The 22,201-nt window shown below is 31.7% G+C and overlaps 1 protein-coding gene across 1 annotated transcript in view; it reads left to right on the top strand.

Annotated features, from left to right (window-relative positions):
• The first annotated feature begins 4,032 nt into the window (after positions 1-4,032).
• Positions 4,033-22,201, top strand: part of LOC126889691 (leukotriene A-4 hydrolase) — a 62,913-nt gene continuing 44,744 nt past the window's right edge. Inside the window, exons 1-2 of the mRNA XM_050658211.1 lie at positions 4,033-4,262; positions 4,318-4,433. Of these exons, the coding sequence (XP_050514168.1) occupies positions 4,211-4,262; positions 4,318-4,433 (168 nt within the window). The 5' untranslated portion in view covers positions 4,033-4,210. The remainder of the gene's footprint in view (positions 4,263-4,317; positions 4,434-22,201) is intronic.

The raw sequence follows: 22,201 nt of genomic DNA, 5'->3' as shown, positions 1-22,201 counted from the left end.
CTAAGATGAGATTAGGTGATGCTGAAAACATACTTCTGAGCAATATAGCACTTCCTTGGGATATTCTTAAAAGTATATTCTTCCCAGATACTAAAAAGATGTACGGCAGTACGTTCTAAGTATATAAATAGAAGGTTTATAGCACGTCCTTGGAATATCCTAAAAAGCATATTATTAGTATATACTGAAAAGAAGTTCGGTAGTACATTCTAAGTATATACATAAAACGTTTAAGTACTGTAATGTAGTATATACTCAGTATGTGCTCTGCACATTCCCAATGGTAATTACGCATATTCTCAGTATAGGTATACTTTTTCTGAAAAGTATGTTCTATGAATCTACTAAGAACAAGAAATTGTTATGTGGGAACGGAAAGGGTGACACCGGGGACGTGCGCCGTCTATTGTTCTACGGCACGTGCCGTCTACGTCCCGTCGTAAGATAAATAGGGCATAATTATAAGTAGGATAAATTGGATATAATTAATTTATAAGATTAGATAAAAGACCCTTGGTTCGGGGAATGCAAAGGGATTTTGCATGACAAAATTCATCTAACCGGGGTTTAATCGGGACAGAAAGGATCGGCCCAAGAAATAGCTGTAAATTACTATACAACCAATATACAGGGTGTCCCGAAAAGATTGGTCATAAATTATACCACAGATTCTGGGGTCAAAAATAGGTTGATTGAACCTCACTTACCTATATACAATAGTGCACACAAAAAAAGTTACAGCCCTTTGAAGTTACAAAATGAAAATCGATTTTTTTCCATATATCGAAAACTCTTAGAGATTTTTTATGGAAAATGGACATGTGGCATTCTTATGGCAACAGCATCTTAAATAAAAATTAAAGTGAAATTTGTGCACCCCATAAAAATTTGATGGGGGTTTTGCTCCCTTAAACACCCCAAACGTTTGTGTACGTTCCAATTAAATTATTATTGTGACACCATTAGTTAATCACAACGTTTTTAAAACTTTTTTGCCTCTTAGTACTTTTTCGATAAGTCACTTTTTATCGAGATGCAGCTTATTTTTTAATATATTTACATAAAAAATTTATGGGAGTTTTTTTCCTTTAAACCCCCCAAATGTTTGTGTACGTTCCAATTGAACTATTATTTTGATACCATTAGTTAAACACAGTGTTTTTAAAACCTTTTTGCCTCCTTGTCTTTTTTTGATAAGTCACTTTTTATCGAGATGTGGCTTCTTTTTCAAAATATACCTAAAAATGTAAATTATAAATAAATTTTCAGATTATTAACAGGTCTCTATAATCGTACTTAACCATATACAAATATGTGGTGGATTCGACAAATATTCAAAATATCTCGATAAACAGTGGCTTATCGAAAAAGTACTAAGAGGCAAAAAAGTTTTAAAAATATTGTGTTTCGCTAATGGTGTCACAATAATAATTTAATTGGAACGTACACAAAAGTTTGGGGGGTTTAAGGGAGCAAAATCCCCATAAAATTTTTATGGGGTGCACAAATTTCACTTTAATTTTTATTTAAGATGTTGTTACCATAAGAATGCCACATGTCCATTTTCCATAAAAAATCTCTAAGAGTTTTCAATATATGGAAAAAAATCGATTTTCATTTTGTAACTTCAAAGGGCTGTAACTTTTTTTGTGTGCACTATTGTATATAGGTAAGTGAGGTTCAATCAACCTATCTTTGACCCCAGAATCTGTGGCATAATTTATGACCAATCTATTCGGGACACCCTGTATATGCTCATAACCAATATTAAGAGTAAACAGTAGCGCGCCATCAATATCTTTGTTTTTCGAAAGTTCTGCGAACTTTCAACAGTGAGACAACAGTGCGTCGGTAATTCGACGCTGACAGGCTGACAGTGATATTATGCTCTCAAAGACAATAATTTTTATACTCATAGGCGCGCTAAATGTTGCCGAGTCAGTCACGTTCAAATTTCTTGTTATAGAAAATCCATTTTTAGTAGATCCAATGTGACACAAAATCTAGGAATGGGATAAAAAAGTTTATTTGAAGAAATTGTATTTTTTGTTCTTCTGAATGGAGGTACAGGCTCCTTTTTGCAATATTTTATTTAGTTATAGAGTAATTTCCACATACTCACATATTTCTCAAATTTCTCTGTACTGCCATTCTTTATTATATTACGAATATGTGTGCCAAATATCTCGACAAAATATTCAAAATTACAGCCGTAATCTTGGACCGCGTTTTCCGCGCGCTACTGTTGCCTCTTACGAGTAAACAAACATAAATAATATAAATTTTACGCCAATTATTTGTATTACTCCATAATATAGTGTATTGATAACAAATAAACGAGAACATTATTTATTGTACCAATTAAAAATATTTTGAGGAACTAAATTCCACAAAATTGAATAAGTTTAATATAGGTACCTATTATAGATTAAATTAAATTATTAGAAGAATTTTTTACTAAGCAATAACATTTCTCTTTAATTTAGTATTAATATTTTTTATTTTGACAACGACGTCCAATGTGGACGTCGAAACGTTAATAAAATCATTTTTTTTTAGTTAAATTGTGGCTTTTTCCCATTTAGTTAGCCAAAAAGGTGGTTATAAACACCTGAGATAAACATGATTATTTAGCTATTTTCGTATTCTTATAATGGACGTACGTTTGGCTCACATATTTTCCTTTATTTCCATACGCATGAACGCATGATGACGATGTGCAAAGATAGAGTGGAAGAACTATATAATAACGAGTGATCCATAACTATTAGTGATTTATAACCATCTCATCTCTATTATAAACATTTTATTTGGAACACGATTACTAAAACGTAGGAGGCCACTCAAAAAGAAGATTTTTGTTGACATAAATCCTTAGACAAGGAAAGAGAGAGGACGAGTAATCCTTGACCAAAAGTGAAGCCAAACTGACACCAGAGATTTTGATCATCGACGTATCTTTGGGGTATTGTTATGCATTGAGTATTTAGAATAAAAACATGAAATGTATTTAAAATGAAGAATTTGTGTACGGTAAATGTTTTATTAAGTTGCTCATATTACGTACATATGTTTCAATACATACATATGTTTTTATTACGAATTTTAGATGATGATTTACTTTATTTTTTATGAAATTTTAACCTTCAACGAACACCCACCACTGGCAACCCATTGTTATTTTTGACGTGACCGCCATGTTTCTGGTGACAAACAAACCAAAAACTGGCTTCACTTTTGGAACGTGTGCACAAACCATACATACTCATAGACGTTTCACGTAAATTGTCAAGGTCAAGACAGCAAATTAGTTACCATTCCAATCAAGAGATGCCGCTGTCAGTCAATTCTCTTGTCATAATTACAACTGACAGTTGACAATTAAATTAATTTCTTATTTACTTTTTATTTTACAGTTTGTGGCTTAATTATTTTATTATAGTGGTGTTACGTTTTTAATTAGATTTAATCACAATTTTAATAAGTGCATTAACCTTCTCTCCATTTTTATGAGCAGAATTTTTAGTTTACATTGATCATCCCGTGTTGTGTTTCTCCACATTAAAAAAAACAATATAATAGATCCCGAAACAGTTTATTCCAATAGACAAGTGTGTCATCAACATTTCGGACCTATATATTTTTGGAAGTTTGTAAAAGATTATAAGGTAATATTTATCTAAACAATCATCCTATCTACAAGATTTTTTCAAAAATTTTCATTCAACTCGATACACATTAGTTCTTTCACGTGACACATAGCAGTAGTGTTTAGCATTTTGAAAACAAATTGGAATATTTGAAGTTTTTAGTAAAATATGGAATAAAACATTGAATTGTATTTCTGTTGTTTTAATTTCCTGCGAAATTTCATCAAAAATTCCGCAAAATTTATAATTTGAAATTCTCACGTAACTAAAATTTGTCAATATAGTTCCCATTCCAATCAAGAGATGGCGTTAATTCGATCCGAAAGATTAACATGGTCGTGAAACGTCTATAAGTATGTATGGTTTGTGAACGTGTGTTTTAATTGAGTGTTACCCGTCCTCTCTTTTTTCCTTGTCTAAGCATAAATCACGTGTAACGTGCCGTGTCAGGTGTCAGTGCGACACTGTAGTGACAGTTCTAAGTCCCTTAATTCAAAAATACTCAGATTAGGGCAGTGCTCCTTAAATTATAAACTTTGTAGTTTTAAATATAAAACAACATGGTAAAAGCAGGCCTAAGTCCTTGTGATCCTAGTTCATTTTCTAGACCAGGTGACTAATCATTTAATTAACCTTTATACCTAATTTTATTCTTTTACTTTTCTAGATCAAGTCATTGTTACTGAATTATTTTTGAATTTGGATGTTAATTTTGAATCAAAAACATTACATGGACATGCTATTCTTTCTATAAATAAAATTGATGAAACAGCTACAGAACTGGTAAGTGCTAGGTTTTTGAAAACCAAAAATAATGACATAAATCAAATTTTCCATGTTATTTCTACTACCATAAAAATATTCCTTAATTGCTTAAACACAATGCAAAATTGCTTTTGGTCTGTGATTTCCATCCAAACATAATTATTACCAATCCCACTAAACTAATAGCATAGGGTCACTTAGGGTTAGTGTGACAACATTAAATACTAATTTATATTTTGCTTTTATTTTACATATGATGTTATATTACACTTCTATTGCATTTCAACAGATTATTTAAAAAAAATTGTTTCAGTCCCTTCTGTTTTTTAGGTTAAAATCATAGTATTTATTTATGTATGTATTGTAACTCGAATTTGAAATTCTGATATATTAGTCCAAATTTTGAATTTCTTCAAAATTATTTGTATTTAATTATGATTTTTTTCTCTGCATGGTGTTGCATCACTTATTTTAAACATTTAAACTTATTTTAAAGGCCTAATTGTCTTTATCTATTCTTTTTTTAGGCATGTCCCAGTAACCCCACAGATTTTCACACTGTGGGGTTTCTGTGACGGTGAAACATGGGTATAGTGTGACATGTGACACTATCACCACTTACTACCGCTTAGTTTGATCAGGTTATGGTTGACAGTAACTTGCAACCGTTCATCAGAATAGCAAGGGATCGCTGGTTCATCATCTATCACTCTATTAAAAGAGCATCAAATCACTGGCCAATCCTCCAGTCCATTACAAGGGTGTCAAATCACTGAACTTTCTGTTGGGCAAGAAACACCAGAGAAAGTGTTTGAGCATATGCTTCTGGAAAAGATAGTTCCAACTAGAGTAAAAAAGAAAGTTAAATGAAGAATTGATACTGCAGAAATAATAACAAAAGAAGAATACATCAGTTCTTTAAACACAAAAAGGCTGAGTCCATTAAAAGAAAACAGAGAACCTGTCCAAAAACAATCAAGAAAAAGTCAAAGAAAGATGAATCAGATAGGAATGAGGAGATAGAAGATATATGTCTTTAGGGGAAAGTGACGAAGCAGAAAAGGAATTCTTAGAGAAAACTGCGACACTAAAACCTGTAAACTAGGAAGATATTAAACAAGGCTCTTTTATAGTTGCAACTTTCATGGATGGGAAGCGTGGTAGAACTGCTTTTAGGTATGTGTGTGTAATTGAAAACTTTGATGACACTAAAGATGAAATAGAAGTGGTAGGATTAAGAAGTGTTGATAAGGATAAAAAAGAGTGTTGTTGCTAATGAAAAAGACAGTTCATTTATTAGAATGTCTCAGATTATAGGAATATTGATGGATCCGATATTATCCTTTAATAGTGAAAGAATTCGGCATACTTTTAATGGAAAAGTTAATGTTTTTGAATGATAGATGTTACTGAATTTGTAAAATAAGAAAAGATACTCAATAAAATACATACGTTTAATAGAAATAGTTATTTATGAAACAGTTCGTGAAGTATGCTTTTTGCAAACGCACGGGATTTTTAGAGCACAAGCGACAACGGAGTGAGTGCTATATGTCGCGTAAGTTTGCAAAAAGTACTTCACGCACAGTTTCATACAATATTTTATCTACTATAAACAACTAAAAAAACTGTAACTTTTCGTCACTGGAATTCATTTCTATTCTATAATTTTTAGAACTTTGACATTTAAAGATCCTAACTACTTTCAAACCACAAAACTGTCAAAAATTTTGTTCTAAGTCATTGCTCATATTGTCATCATCATGACAACACGAAAGTTAAGGATATTTGATTATATGAAAGTGTGCCAAAAAAACCCATTGAAAGTGTGTGAAAAAGTAAATCCCATTTAAAATACATTGTTACTTCACGCACACTTTAAACCCTTCACGCACTGCTATCTATAATGACAGTTTTCACAAACTAAAAACTTATACATAATATGACATAGAGTAGATAAAAATTGATGTTTTAAATAAGAAATTTCACATTTTTTTTCTAAAATTTTCGAATTTTTAAATGCCAAAAATTATTACAATATTTTTGTAATGTCTTTCTTTGTCACACCAAGGCACACTCAATCGTAAGTGCTTTTAAACAGCAAAAAAGCTAGTTGTCACACTATCCCTAATCCTAGTCACAGTAACCCCATAATGAAGGGATAGTGTGATACCTTATCCTCTTAAATAAAACATAATGTAGAAGGAATTTTTAAAATGCAACATGCCTATTCACTGTGCAATGATTGTGACAATTAACCAGAAAGTCTTCGTTAAAAATCTGAAACCGTTCAATTAAAAACAAATATATTTTTTTTATTCTAAAATCAAATTTGCATATTTTTATGTCACACTAACCCTAGGTGACCCTAACATAATTCAAAGTTTTATATTTCCAAAGAAATATAAAACTTTTAATGAGACCTAGTTCCTGGTTACTTACGCCTTCGTGGTTTGAATTACTTGCAATCCAAACGAATGTTAGATTATAGAAGACTAAGGAGAGATCTATAATTTGCATCTCACTACCCGTCTATCCAATGTGGCAAAATTCCAACGAAAACATGGTCTCGGTACTCAGATAGGAGTAAAACTAATTTTTTCCATGAAATGAAAATAGGAGGAATTACTCATTATATTTCAATTTGTTCAGAGAACTCCATAAACAATCTTAATAGTTTCATTCTTATTAGAAATCATTAGATATTGTATACCGGGTGGTGAATCGTAAAACAGGCCATAGGAAACCCAATGTACAATTCTAAACTGTTGAATTCCTGATTCCCTAATTATTTTACATCAAAAGTCAAGAGAATATTTGTAGAGAATTGAAATCTGTATTAAATTCAAAAGTTAAAATTTTTCTACGATTTAAACGCATTTCAAAATATTGAAATATACAGGGTGCCTGCGTAACTTAACTAAATATGGGAAACTTTTTTAATGTCAATTTTACGAAAAAATGTCATTCTTTATAAAGTGCTCTGCATAGTCTAAAACCTAAGATGCAATCATCAGATATTAAATTTTGTCAACAGTATACGAGGTATGTCAAAAAATATGAATTTCGCTCAAGAGCAAACTACCTTTATATTTCAAAATATCAAAAAATTTTATTATAAAAAGTTATTTGTAATTAAAAACCATATTCAAATATGCAATAACAGCCTTCTACTTGAAAAAAAATCTGAAATTTTCCTAAATTACCGATTCCGAACATCATTTTTATTTATTAGACATGTAATAACTCTTTTATTAATAATTTTAGGAAAAAAAGTTATTCTTCATAAAAATCTGTGCATGGTCTAAACCTCAAGATGCAACCATCAGTTATCCAAGTTTGTTAATTTTATACGAGGAGTGTCAAATAATATGAATTAAAAAAAAATTCTTTCTTAATTCTTTCTAAATTCATATTATTTGACACACCTCATATAAAATTAACAAACTTGGATAACTGATGGTTGCATCTTGAGGTTTAGACTATGCACAGATTTTTATGAAGAATAACTTTTTTTTTCTAAAATTATGAATAAAAGAGTTATTACATGTCTAATAAATAAAAATGATGTTCGGAATCGGTAATTTAGGAAAATTTCAGAATTCTTTTTTTCAAGTAGAAGGCTGTTATTGCATATTTGAATATGGTTTTTAATTACAAATAACTTTTCATAATAAAATTTTTTGATATTTTGAAATATAAAGATAGTTTGCTCTTGAGCGAAATTCATATTTTTTGACATACCTCGTATACTGTTGACAAAATTTGATATCTGATGATTGCATCTTAGGTTTTAGACTATGCAGAGCACTTTATAAAGAATGACTTTTTTTCGTAAAATTGATATTAAAAAAGTTTCCCATATGGTTCCAAGTCACGCAGACACCCTGTATAATGAATTTGCAACAGTAGGTATGTATGTACAAATTGGGCCACACGTTACTATTTAACTGACAATGCTCACACCATTGACTGAATAAAAAATCTTTATTATTAATACTTTCTCCGCAACTGAGGGTATCTTCACAAAATGACTCAAAATCCTCAAATTATTCACAGTTCAAAAATGGGAAAATTACGAAAATTTTTGAAAATTCATTAATGGTAGAATATCAAGTAATATTCCAAAAAACATGGTTCTAAATAATTCAGTTGCTACCAATGGCCAACAAATTGTTTACTTATTTGCTAATCACTTTTCTACAGTCTTCTCAAATGCAAAGGCAATGCCTCCTGAAAAATCTTATAGCCAAATTATCATAGATTGTCCTGTGATACATCTATCTTTCGATCTGTCCTGTCATACGTCTATTGTTTTCGAAAGTTAGGGACTCTTCCTAATAAGCTAATTGGGGCTGATGGCATTCCAAATCTTGTTTTAAAACAGTGCAAATATTCATTATCTCAGCCATTGTGTAAACTGTATAATTTGTCTCTATCTACTGGAATTTTTCCCCATATCTGGAAAGAAAGTTATATCTCTCCTATATTTAAAACAGGCTCCAGAAATAATGTTAAAAACTATCGTAGTGTATTCATACAGTCATCTATCCCAAAGGTATTTGATAGTCTCATGTATAGTTATTTGAACTGGCATTGCAAGCAGATCATTATTAATGAACAGCATGGTTTTAGAGGAGGTCATTCCACAATGACCAACTTGCTTGTATACCATAGTAAGTTGTTGGATGCCTTGGAGAAGGGGTATCAAGTTGAGGCTGTGTATACTGACTTCTCCAAGGCATTTGATAAGGTCAATCACTTATTATTGGTTGAGAAGCTGAGAAATATGGGTTTCTCTGATAGATTGGTGGATTGGTTGCTTAGTTTTTTGAGTGATAGAAGACTAGAAGTTAAAATCGGTAAATTTATATCTAGAGTGATTGAGGTATGTTCAGGGGTTCCTCAGGGGGTTCACTGCTCTCCTTTGTTATTTAACCTGGTTGTCAATTATCTCAAAAAGGGCTTGAAGTTTTGTGACTTTCTGATGTTTGCTGATGATCTCAAATTATTTTTAACTATACGTAATGAACTTGACATTAGTTTACTACAAAAAGATCTGGATAGTCTTTCTCAGTGGTGTGAACAAAATCTCTTAGATCTTAATATTGATAAATGCTTTCAGATTTCATTTCATAGAAAAAAAATAGAATACCATTATTTTATTTTATAATTGGGCAAAAGCTCAAAATAAATGAGGTAGCTAAATACTTGGGTATACTATTTGACTCCAAACTGAATTTTAGTGATCATATAGATAGATTAACAGTAAAAGCGAACAGGATGTTAGGTTTTACACTAAGAAATTGTAAAAGGTTATCTTTGGAGGCAGTGAAGACAGTATATGCTGGGTTGCTCAGATCACAGCTCGAGTATGGGTCAATTATCTGGTCTCCTCAGTATAATGTCTATAAGTCATTACTGGAGAGTGTGCAAAATAAATTTCTACGATATTATAATTATATGTTCAATCTGAATATGATTTCTGACCACAACTATTCTCATATTTTAAAGTATCTTAAACTGGATACATTGGAGAAGAGAAGAACCATGTTTGATATTTGCTTTGTTTCCAAACTATTGAATGGAATTATATCATGTCCAGAAATTCTTTCACAAATCAAATTTGCTGTTCCACAGAGAATGCTACGGCAAAATAACTTGCTTCATGCAACAAATTATGGTAGACACTCATTCATGGATCGATCCCTAGAGTTTTTGAATAGAGAAGATAGATTAGATGTGTTTAATAACTCTTTGCAGTCATTTAAGAGAACTCTTTTGGAAACATTTTATTGTTATATTGCTATTACTTATGTACCAGTTTACTAGTGATAACTTATCTACCTAATGGATTTATTATTTAAGTAACTTTTTGTTAATTTTGTATACATATGTATATATATATGTACCTGTTATATGTAGACTATCTTTTAAGCTTGTCTTAATAGTTATATAGCCTTTAATCAAAAATGTACTATTATTTTTGTAATAGGGGTTTCCCGTCCAATAAATAAATAAAAATAATAACTTCATTATGACACATTATTGCACTGTATGTGGCCTAATTTTGGGGCTGAAAAATGTATTACATTTTTACAAAATTTTAGAATATGTTTAATTCGTAGAACAATTTTAACAGCTGTTTTCAATATAGATTTCAATCCTATACAAATAGTTTATAACGTCTTTTGATGTAAAATAATTAGGGAAGCAAAAAACCAAATACAAAATATACAAAACCCTGATAAAACCGGTCCTTATATATTGATCAGAGACATGGACACTGTAGAAAAGCGATGAGAACTTATTAGGTACGTTTGAACGAAAAATCCTTAGACGCATATATAAGGGGTGAAAGAAAATGACGTATGGCGCAGAAGATATAATTTTGAACTATACGCAGCATACAACGAACCCGACGTCATAACATCCATAAAGATCGGACGTCTGCGCTGGATGGGCCACGTTGAACGAATGTTAGAGACCGAAACACCAAAACATATAATGAAGCAAACACCAGTAGGCAGAAAGTCAAAGGGAAGACCCAAACTTAGATACATGGAACAAGTGGAACAAGATCTGAAAATACTTGAGATTACCCACTGGAAGAACAAAGCAAGGAACAGAACAGAATGGCGGAAAATCCTAGAACAAGCCAGGACCCAAAAAGGGTTGTCGAGCTACTGATGATGATGATGGTGATGATGATGATGATCTATAAGACACTAATAAGACCAGTACTAACATACAAAAACTGCTTAAACGTTCTGAGTGCAAAATCATAAGAAGAATATATGGCAGAATAAAAGGAAAAAAATATGGAAATATATGGAATATATAGAAAATAAGTCTTATTTGACGTAGCTCAAAAGTAGATGTGTCAGTTTTATTGGTCGAATAACTTTATTCATCGAATAAACTACTATTTGTCCTTGGTGAAACCAGCCATGAACAATTTAAATTTATGTTTTTAATACAGATTTAAAAATAATTAGGGAAGCAGGAATTCAACAGTGTAGAATTTCCCATTGAGTTTCCTATGTACTGTTTAACGATTCACCTCCTGGTATATTCTTTATCATAAGGCTTAGTCTTGAGCAGATTATAGCTTTTTACATAACCTAGGTACTTTTACTTAAGGACATCGGTACAAAATTCGCAAATATTTTACGGCTATCCCTACTTTTTCTGTCTTTACACAGCAAATTACGTGTAGTAAAATTCACACTGGTATGGATATGTAAACATTACTAGAATGTCATTCTACTTGACAATGTCATCATTAACTTTAAAGAGATGGCTTTTGAATGTTCTTGGATGACTGTTATTTGTATAATTGCAAATTATTAATTCAGTTAATAAATGTGATACTTTTTTCACTAACTATGTATTCAGTGATTGTAATAATTTATATGTACATACAACAAAAACTAATACTCAATCGAGAAAAGAGGAAAAGTGTTAAAGTGATTTTTTAATAATATATTGTTACTATGGAACGCTTACAATTTTGAACATCTTTAACAACAAAATACTTGGATCACATACTCTGCTTGGATCTTCCATAAATAATAGACAATAAAAAATAACTTTTTATTAAGTTCACATCTTAAATCATTTATTTATCAAATACACTAGGTATCAATATTATTTAAGGGGATGGGTACGTATTTTCGGCTGCAATGCTATTCAAATGGGGATTCATTTTTTCGAATCCTGAGAAAACTAATAAGTATTTTTGAAAAATTTAAACGCACAATGAAAGATTACGTTCTTACCGAGGGCCGAAAGTCCCTGAAAACTTCTATAATGTTTATTTTAATAAATTACAGGGGTGAAAAACTAAGAGAAAATGTAGTGGGATTTTTAATTTTAAATATCTCATTCAAAAGAAACTTTTTATTTATTCTAAGGGACTTTCGGCCCTCGATAATAGTTTAGTCTTTCATTTTGCGTTTAAATTTTTTAAAAATATTTATTAGTTTTTTCAGGACTCTAAAAAAATGGACACCATGTCCATGGTGATATTTTCCAAATCTAACATTCGCTATCTTTGTCATACAACGCACTGAGTCAAATAGAATATGATGGCAAGACCGTGACAGTTTTAAATATTTGACATGGCATCGGGAATATTTTGAGTTATTGATTAAATAATATTAATAGTGTATTTGATAAATAATTGATTTAAGACGTGAACTTAATAAAAAGTTATTTATTGTTTATTGCCAATAAATCACAAACACACGCATTTATGAAAGATCTAAGCATCAGGATATATTCTGTGATCCAAGTATTTTTTTGTTAAATATGTTCAAAATTGTAAGCGTTCCATAGTAACAATATATTATTAAAAAATCACTTTAACCCTTTTCCTCTTTTCTCGATTGAGTATTAGTTTTTGTTGTACATATAAATTATTACAATCACTGAATACATAGTTAGCGAAAAAATTATCAAATTTCTGAACTGAATTAATAATGTGCAATTATACAAATAACAGTTATCCAAGAACATTCAAAAGCCATCTCTTTAAAGTTAATGATGGCATTGTCAAGTAGAATGACATTCTAGTAATGTTTACATATTCATACCAGTGTGAATTTTACTACACGTAATTTGTCGTGTAAAGACAGAAAAAGTAGGGATAGCCGTAAAATATTTGCGAATTATGTACCGATGGCCTTATCAACAACTCAAAATATTCCCGATGCCATGTCAAATATTTAAAATTGTTACTGATTGTCACTGTCTGACTGACAATATGCTGACGATATTCTATTCGACTGAGTGCGTTGTATGACAAAGATAGATTTGGAAAATATTACCACGGACATTACATATGTTCATTTTTTTCGAATCCTGAAAAAACCAATAAAGATTTTTGAAAAATTTAAACGCATAATAGAAGACTAAATTATTACCGAGGGCCGAAAGTCCCCTCGAATAAATAAAAAGTTTATTTTGAATGAGATATTTGAAATTAAAAATCACACTAAATTTTCTCTTAATTTTTCACCCCTGTAACTTAATAAAATAAACGTTATAGAAGTTCTCAGGGACTTTTGGTCCCCGCTAATAACGTAATGTTTCATTCTGCGTCTAAATTTTTCAAAAATACTTATTAGTTTTCTCAGGATTCGAAAAAAATGAATCCCCATTTGAATAGCATTGCAGCCGAAAATACGTACTCGTCCCCTTAATCATTACATTTTATATTTTTTAAACTCTAATTTTTTTTAAATATCGTCATATTTTTTATTTGAAACCATATTTTAAATAGGTACCTAACTATATTCATAAAACTATAATCTTTAACAACAAGATAATTTGAACTCGTGTAACTTTTTATTTACTTATCCTTATTTAATTAAACATATCTTTCTGGTCATCAAATATTAAAAATGTGTCTATTGTTATAATATTTGCTTTGCTATCTACTGTTGACTCGTTTCTGATAGAAAAGTAATATTATAACTTTTATTATTATAAAAAAAGCATAGTATTTATTATAATTTTTAAGCAAAGCATTTTTAGCAAAAAGCATAGCATTTTTAGCAAAAAGCAAAGCATTTTTAGCAAAAAAGCAAAGTATTTATTATAATTTTTTCTACATTTGCCAATCATAACTATAATGGTGAGAAATGTACTAAATTGGTTAAACCGTTATCCACCAAAATTGGTATCAAGAATTGTAAAACCAAAACACTGATAGATATTTGAAATATATTGAAAATATATGGTTGAAATATACAGGGTATCCCCGAAAATAGTGCGTTCCTTAAAGGTATAGCTAGAAAGCACAATGTAGAGCAAAAAAAGTCTTACAACATTTTTTTTCTAAATTGATCCGTTTGACCGAAAAACGAAAATACATTTAGATATGCAAATTGAAGTCTAGCAAAAACGCGCAACTCAAAAATCTAAAGATTAAAAAAGCAGGTTTGTAGGTCAGTTGCATCTGGTAGGTAAAATAATGTAAATATCAACCAAACCCATATCCATTATTTTGCGGAACCCCAAAAATCACACCACAAAGTAAATAAACAAGGGGTTATTATGTTAAATTTCCACAGTTACAGCAAGTTCTTCTAGGCCATGTAGCCATGTCATTCAAATTTATGAAAATAAAAATTCACTTATGTGAAAAACAATGTAATTTTTTTTCTTGGAAACGGTTAACTTTAGAAAAAAATGTTATAGGACTTTTTTGTTCTAAATTGTGTATTATATCCATACCTTAAAGGAACGCACTATTTCCGGGGACAACCTGTATTGGTCAAACAAAAAAGGCGTATGATTTCCTACAAAAGTGTTATTAAATGCAATAAGGATTTTTGTGCCCTCAGCTCACATTCCATTTCACTTAGGGCCGGTTGTTCGAACGCTAATCAACATTGATCACTATCAAATACTTAATTACTGTCACAACTGTCAATGTCAACTTTGGTTGGGTTGCCGCAAAACATAATTATTGATGATTATTATGAAATTAGTTAATCAATTATGTTAATAATTGTTATGTTAATTGACTAACTAATCTCATAATTATAATTAACTATGTTTTCAGCAACCCAACCAAAGTTGACATTGACAGTTGTGACAGTAATTAAATATTTGATAGTGATCAATGTTGATTAGCGTTCGAACAACCGGCTCTTAATCAACAAATTGATGTTGATAGCATTAAATTCCTTAGTCTCTGAAACTAACTTCTATAAGAGATCCTTCCTGGAAATGTGTCACATCTTAAGAGAGCAAAATTCCGTAAATAATCGTACTTGTATTGATAATCTTAGCATTATAAATCACTCCTTAGTTCTAAACAGTCCTTGATTTCCTGACAAAATTTGTCGTACCAAGGCGTGTGCAACGTTGTTGGCCTGACCTCTGACTCCAACACGGATGAATAATTGATAATAATCTATGTGGGTGGCTTTTGTAAAGCGGTGGACAAAAATTACGTGTCAACTATGTTAAGGTCTATAAGTATAGTGCTAAGGTCTATAGAGATAATTTACTACCTGGTGCTGTTTATTATAACATGTTGCATTTTTTGTTCTCCCAATTATGACGTTAAAAATTTTAAAATACGGCTTATCAACATTAGGTTTAGAAAAAATGTAAGTAAAATGATAATTTTACATAATATACCATTTACCATTTTCGTAATACGTTGTTTATTTCGTTCTTTCGGTATGCGTTAACATACAAATTCATAAAAAAAATTATAAATAAAAAAACAATTTGCTTACACCAACGACAAATAGTAGTTTATTCAGCAAATAGAATTTATTCAACCAATAAAACTGGCACATCTACGTTTCACCAACGTCAAATAAGATTTATTTTATTTATTTATCAAATTTATCTTCGAATAAATTAACAAGTTAATATAGCTTTAAATATCTATAACAAAGAAAATTCGTCAGGTTAAGTTTAAATTATAAAAATTGTATTGAAACACAATAAAAATATAATCAACTAATAAATTTTATTCGACAAATAACTTATCACTGATTTATTTGTTGTTGGTGAAACCGGCCCTAAAACATATTATATTGGTATGCGGAATAAAAAAATACACCTATTTAAGCTGCAATTCAACAAAATGCAAAAAATGCGCTGGGCAGTTGCGCGTACGGTTTGTAGCGTGTCCATTTTGCAGTACATATAGTAAAAGTAGAAACGCACTTCATAAAATGTAATGATCTATTTAAACACAAATGACTTGTTAACTATGAGAATTTACTTGGAGCTATATATTTTAAAACGTTGCACTTTTTGTAAATTAGAAATTAAAGAATACGGCTTATTCACATTATGTTTAAACAAAATGTAAGTAAAATAATAACGTTACGTTCTGTCAGATAGTTTGGTCAGAACGTGTGTAGAGCTGACCCCGCCAAAAATGCGGACTGGGACGTTTCGCCGTCGCCGTTTCGCCGTCGCCATTTCGCCGTCGCCATTTCGCCGTCGCCGTTTCGCCGTCGGCCGGTTCGCCGTCGCTATCCCGGCATTGGTTAAGTTTACAAGAACGTGATAACATACTAACTTTTTTTATACTAAATGTCGCAAGAACGTGATAACAGACTAATTTTTTTTATACTAAATGTCAGTGTAAATAACATGCTGATGTTGCTATTAAAACCAAGTTATATTTTCGTATTCAACTATACATTGTTTTCGTCTGAAAAATAGACTATTTACAGTTTTAAAAATATTTAAAAAGTTACATTTCATAATTATGGGCAAGTCCTCTAAGATATTCTAAAATATCTCCATCGGCATTGAAGTTTCGGACTAATCTTAAAATTCTCTCATCCGCGTCCCTATATTTTTTCTTTTTCATGGGTGGCAGATTCCCAGCAACTAATTGTTCATAGTGAACGTCCTTACCCTTCTGCACCTTACGGAGGCTGTCGATAAATTTCCATATTGTAGGGTGGTCGACTCCTAATTCTGTTTGACGCCTTCTGTGTGCTGCCTCCGCGTAATTGTAGGTTCGATCCTCCCTATTCATCGTCCTTTGATAGAGATTCCACATCTCCTGGGGAAATAATGGAGGACGTCTACCATCTCCTCGTCTATAAATAATTAATAAAATGATATACAGACTTTGGAATTTCTAAAGAAGTACACTTTATAGTTACCTGTTCACACGTCCTGCGTAATTGTCTTCGAACCAATCCAACAGTGGTTGAAGCGCAACAGGTAAAGCGTTTCCCAACACATCAATGGCTTGATCTAAATGACGAACTGGAACGAATGCCAAGGATGTCACCATCTTACAATTTAAGGCAAATTGGGCGTCCTTATTGTATTCTGTAAGATGGCCTAACTGTGCCACATGCTTCTTCATGTTTTGTGCTAAGTGGAAGAAGCATCCGTTGATATTTACTCCTGGGAAGCAATCTTCCATGGCTGCGAATGCTGCCTGCTCAAAGTCGCAATGGATCGCAGTAGGGCTCAGATTTGGCTTCAAATTCTTTATTAGATCGAACATACGGCTATAAGTAGCTCGTGATTTGTTTGGCAAAAGGGCATAAAATATAGAGTGGACCTCTATTCCGAAAATCAATATTCTGCTGGGCCCTTTTCCATTGTCCGCCAAAAGGAAATTTTCTTCCACGCCATCCGACACTTCATAAATCCTGTAATGTTCCGGTATCCGCAAGTCTTCCAAATTAACAGGGTTTGGCGGTGCAGCTTGAATTTCGTTGCGTTTTGGTCTGATGGTCTTCCTCAGTGTGCAACTATTTGGAAGTCGAGCTTGGGAAGCCTGACTGGTATTATTCAAACATTCTTTGACTACCTAAAATAAAAAAATTAATCAATCAATGAAAATTTCAAAGTAAAATATTGTTGGAAATAAGAAAATTTATTCGAATAAATTGAAAATTACCTGAATTGTTCCTTTCATTGTATCTTCTGCTCGTCTTTTAATGACTGTTACTATTTGGGCAACCTCTACATCCACAGCCGAGGCGTCATGAGAGTGCATGTTAACCTTTTTTATTATTTCACCATTTTTAGTGTGAATTCTTGCCTTACACATGCCTCTTCTCTCACATCTCCAAAATCTAATTTCATCGTAATTTTTGCTAAGGGCATCAAGAACATAAATAAAACCATCTGAGCTAAATTTTGGCTTTCCTCTAGTAGATAGAATTTGTCGGTCCATGATTAAGTTCGTAATTATCGCAAACACTTTCAAGATACTACTGAACTCCTCAGATGAATTCTGCGCTTAGATAGTAAATCCAAAGAGAGAAATGAGAAAAAGGGACATAATATGTTAATGGTACCTGATGTACCTGCCAACCTTTAATAGTCACCTATTGTTTGTAATTTTAAGTTTAATTAATGTAAGTATATAAGTATTAATATAAGTATAATGAGTATAATTAGAATACATCATTAAGTAGATAATAATCTGTTAACGGTACCTGATGTACCTGCCAACCTTTAATAGTCACCTATTGTTTGTAATTTTAAGTTTAACCTATTATTTCTAGGCAATTAAGGACAATAAACAAGAGTATAATTAGAATACATCATTAAGTAGATAATAATCTGTTAACGGTACCTGATGTACCTGCCAACCTTTAATAGTCACCTATTGTTTGTAATTTTAAGTTTAACCTATTATTTCTAGGAAATTAAGGACAATAAACAAGAGTATACTTAAAATACATCATTAAGTAGATAATAATCTGTTAACGGTACCTGATGTACCTGCCAACCTTTAATAGTCACCTATTGTTTGTAATTTTAAGTTTAACCTATTATTTCTAGGAAATTAAGGACAATAAACAAGAGTATAATTAGAATACATCATTAAATAGATAAATATGACTATTATCAGATTCCCGGAAATAAAGAATATTGAGAAAAGGGATTTCAATTTCAATTGTTTTTACTGTATCAAAAATAAAAAACTTACGTTACAGTTCAAGTTGATTATCCAGTTGGAGTTGACTCCAACTAGTTGGAGTCAACTCTAACGGCTGGTTTCAGTAAAAGTTGATTATAAATATAAAATGAAGATTTATATTCAACATTTACTAGTAAAAGTAGACTCCAACTAGGAAAAGTATACTCTTCCCAATGCCATTTAGTAAAAGTTGATTCTGATTCACACAAACAGCCGATTCTAGAAATTAAATGTTACTGAATATGTTCAAATTAGTCTAGGCCGATTCGAATTTTTTGCACAAACTTACTCAAAAAGAGGTCCTTATAACAAATCTACTGGGTGCCAGACAGTACCTTGATCGATAAATTGTTTTTTAAACAATTTTTTTAGACAAAAAATGCGAAAATAGCCATTTTCAAGGCTTAATAACTCGGTTAAAATCCATTATTATGAAAGTCAGAAAGTGGCCAAATCAAAATTTATAGCCCCCTCTACAAGATCCAGCAGAAATTTTTGTCACTATTTTATTACTAAGCTTTATCTTTAATTATTAACAATGAGCGCTAAGTGCGTATTAGGCGGCCGTCAATGGTGAGTGCTAAAGAGATGCACCATCCAATGGTGAATCTCACTCGCACTCACATTGACGGCGCCTCAATACACGGTTAGCGCTCATTGTTGATAATTAAAAATAATATCTTATTAATGAAATAATGACAAAAATTTCTTCAGGATCTTATAGAGGTAGCTTTAATCTTTTATTTTTTAGTTTCTGACTTTCATAATATATAATATCGTATGGCATTTTTGCCTTTCGGACAGTTCCGGCGCCAATTACATCTTTAACCCTGTTTCAAGTAACTAGTGTCGATGTACACTAGCCCAGGGGGACCGACTGCTTAACGTGCTCTCCGAGGCACGGTGAGACGGCTCGTGTCATTATTGAAAATGAAAATGTTTTGTCTTTAGCAGTGCTCGAACCCACGTGCATTGGCGTATGAGGCCAGCGATTATGCCGTTACTCCACGGCCGCTCGCTCGACTTTCACAATAATTATCTTTAACCGAGTTATTAAACCTTGAAAATGGTTATTTTGGCGTTTTTCAAATTTCAAGTTGCTAATAACTCGACAACAGTCAATTTTAGAGAAAAAAAGGCCCAACGGATCCAAAAAAAATTGTACGAAGTGAAAAAACTATGTATTTTTGCGAATTTGTTTAAAATCATTGTTTATCGCCAAACTTCACTAAAATCATTCATTATTGTACTTATTTGCCCTCATTTTCGGCAGTAACACTTTGTTGTATTGAAAGAAGAATGTTATTTTACCTGCCGCGATAATTAATCAAATTAACCGAGATTAAATGTAAGTGGTCAATGGCAGCAATCGATTATTTATTTGAGTGAAATTAAAATTTATTTACTTTAATTATTAAAAATATTGTACAAAATTTATCTTATTATTAATAAAATTTATGTCAAAAAGTAAAATTCTGTAGTGTTTCGCAATTATTTTCATACAAAATAAATCAAAACTTTACAGATTTAGTAATAAGGTAGGTATACAATATTGATAACTATCGATTAAACATCAAAACCGGCCATCATGCAAAAGTCATCTGTCATTACTGTCATACGAATTTTTTATTTCGTCTAAAATTAAAAAAATTTTCTCAAAGTTGTAAGTAAGTGTTAATGTTTTTTATGATTAACGATACAATTTTGTACGCACCACCTCAATACTCTTTATCGAACGCGTCTGTTCCTCTGCTCGTAATATCAGACTCGTTCGATAAAGAGTCACTTTACTGACTGACTTTACTTTACTGAAATTGGTTAAACAATTTTTCGACCGCGGTACCGCGTGACACCCTGTGTATTTGTTATAAGGATTGTTATACGGATGTATTTCTTTGAGTAAGTTTGTGCAAAAAATCGAATCAGAATAATTTACTTAACGGGGGCGACGTTACAGACTATACTAATAAGTAGTTGAAACGGTCAAAACAAAGAAACGCACACTGATCAAAAATGCACTTGAGATTCTCGTATAATCAACATTTACTGAATCGATCCAGGAAGAGTCAACTCCAACTAGTAAAATTTGATTTAAATTTTTAAAATCAACTTTTACTGCTCGTTTCAGTTGGAGTTGACTCCAACTAGTTGGAGTCAACTCTAACTGAGAATCAACTTGAACTGTAACATATACAAGTAATGATCATCGCGAAATTATAAGTACGAATGCTAACAACGAAATGGCGACGGCGAAATGGCTCGACGGCGAAACGGCGACGACGAAATGGCTCGACGGCGAAACGGCGACGGCGAAATGTCGTAGACCCTAGACCCCCAAAAATGGTCGGGGAATTCTGTCATGTCAGGTTTGGTCAGAGCGTTTGTAGACGGTTTACTTTAAGAAAATATTTCTTCTTCTGGCCTCATGTTTCAAAAAAATTGTATGTGTTTTTAACCTTAGGATTTTTACCACTAAGGATCGTTTGTGACAATTTTTGGCTTTTTTTATGTGCAGTAGAACCCCATTCCCGTGCTTCTCGGGACCGGACGTGGCACGGATAATTGAAATGCACGGATAATCCGAACATTTATTTCTTATTATAATACATATTATGTATGTATATACATACATATGTACCGGGTGTCCCAATAAGAATGGCTCTCGGCCATATCTCAGGAACCGTTTATAGTACAGCTATGAGAAAAAAATATTTATAACAAAAGTTGACTCGAGAAAAGCCTGGAAATTATTTTCATAATTGTAGGTCCACCGCTAGAGGGCGTAATTGAATATTAAAAATTGAAAAATCAGAAGTTTACAAAATTTACCTAATTAAGGGGCACTGGAAATCCAATCATCGTATTCTTCATAAAATTCTGCGCATATTTGATTTCACAAGTTTAGGTCTACCTTTGCAAATAAGAGGTGGGGGTGAGTGGGAACCTTCTTATGAAAAAATGGCTGTAAGTCCGGTTCGCATATTTACAAATGCTCCTATACTACGGCACCAGAGTGCCGAAATCGGTTATCTTTTGAAATACACTATTACACTACAAACCCTCATTGATTTCGGCACCTATTAAATTATAAGACTTCTATTAAATTTTGGTGTCTAAGTTTTTATTGCAATTAATATTATTGTAAGTATTGTGTACTTCAATTTATTGTATTCAAATAGAATTGTCGAAACTGCAATAAACCTAGGATACTTAAGAATGTGACTTTTTGACCCTAACCCGAGAAACAAATAAAAAAATAATGAAAAAAAAAACGCCAATGAATAAAAAACAAATAAATATTTTTTATTTTTATATATAAGTACCTACAGATATAATTACTCGTATA

Source organism: Diabrotica virgifera, chromosome 8 (assembly GCF_917563875.1).
Source record: "Diabrotica virgifera virgifera chromosome 8, PGI_DIABVI_V3a".
Taxonomy (NCBI): Eukaryota; Metazoa; Arthropoda; class Insecta; order Coleoptera; family Chrysomelidae; genus Diabrotica; species Diabrotica virgifera.
The sequence above is the reverse complement of the archived record's forward strand: the minus strand, read 5'-3'. Positions and strand labels throughout refer to the sequence as shown.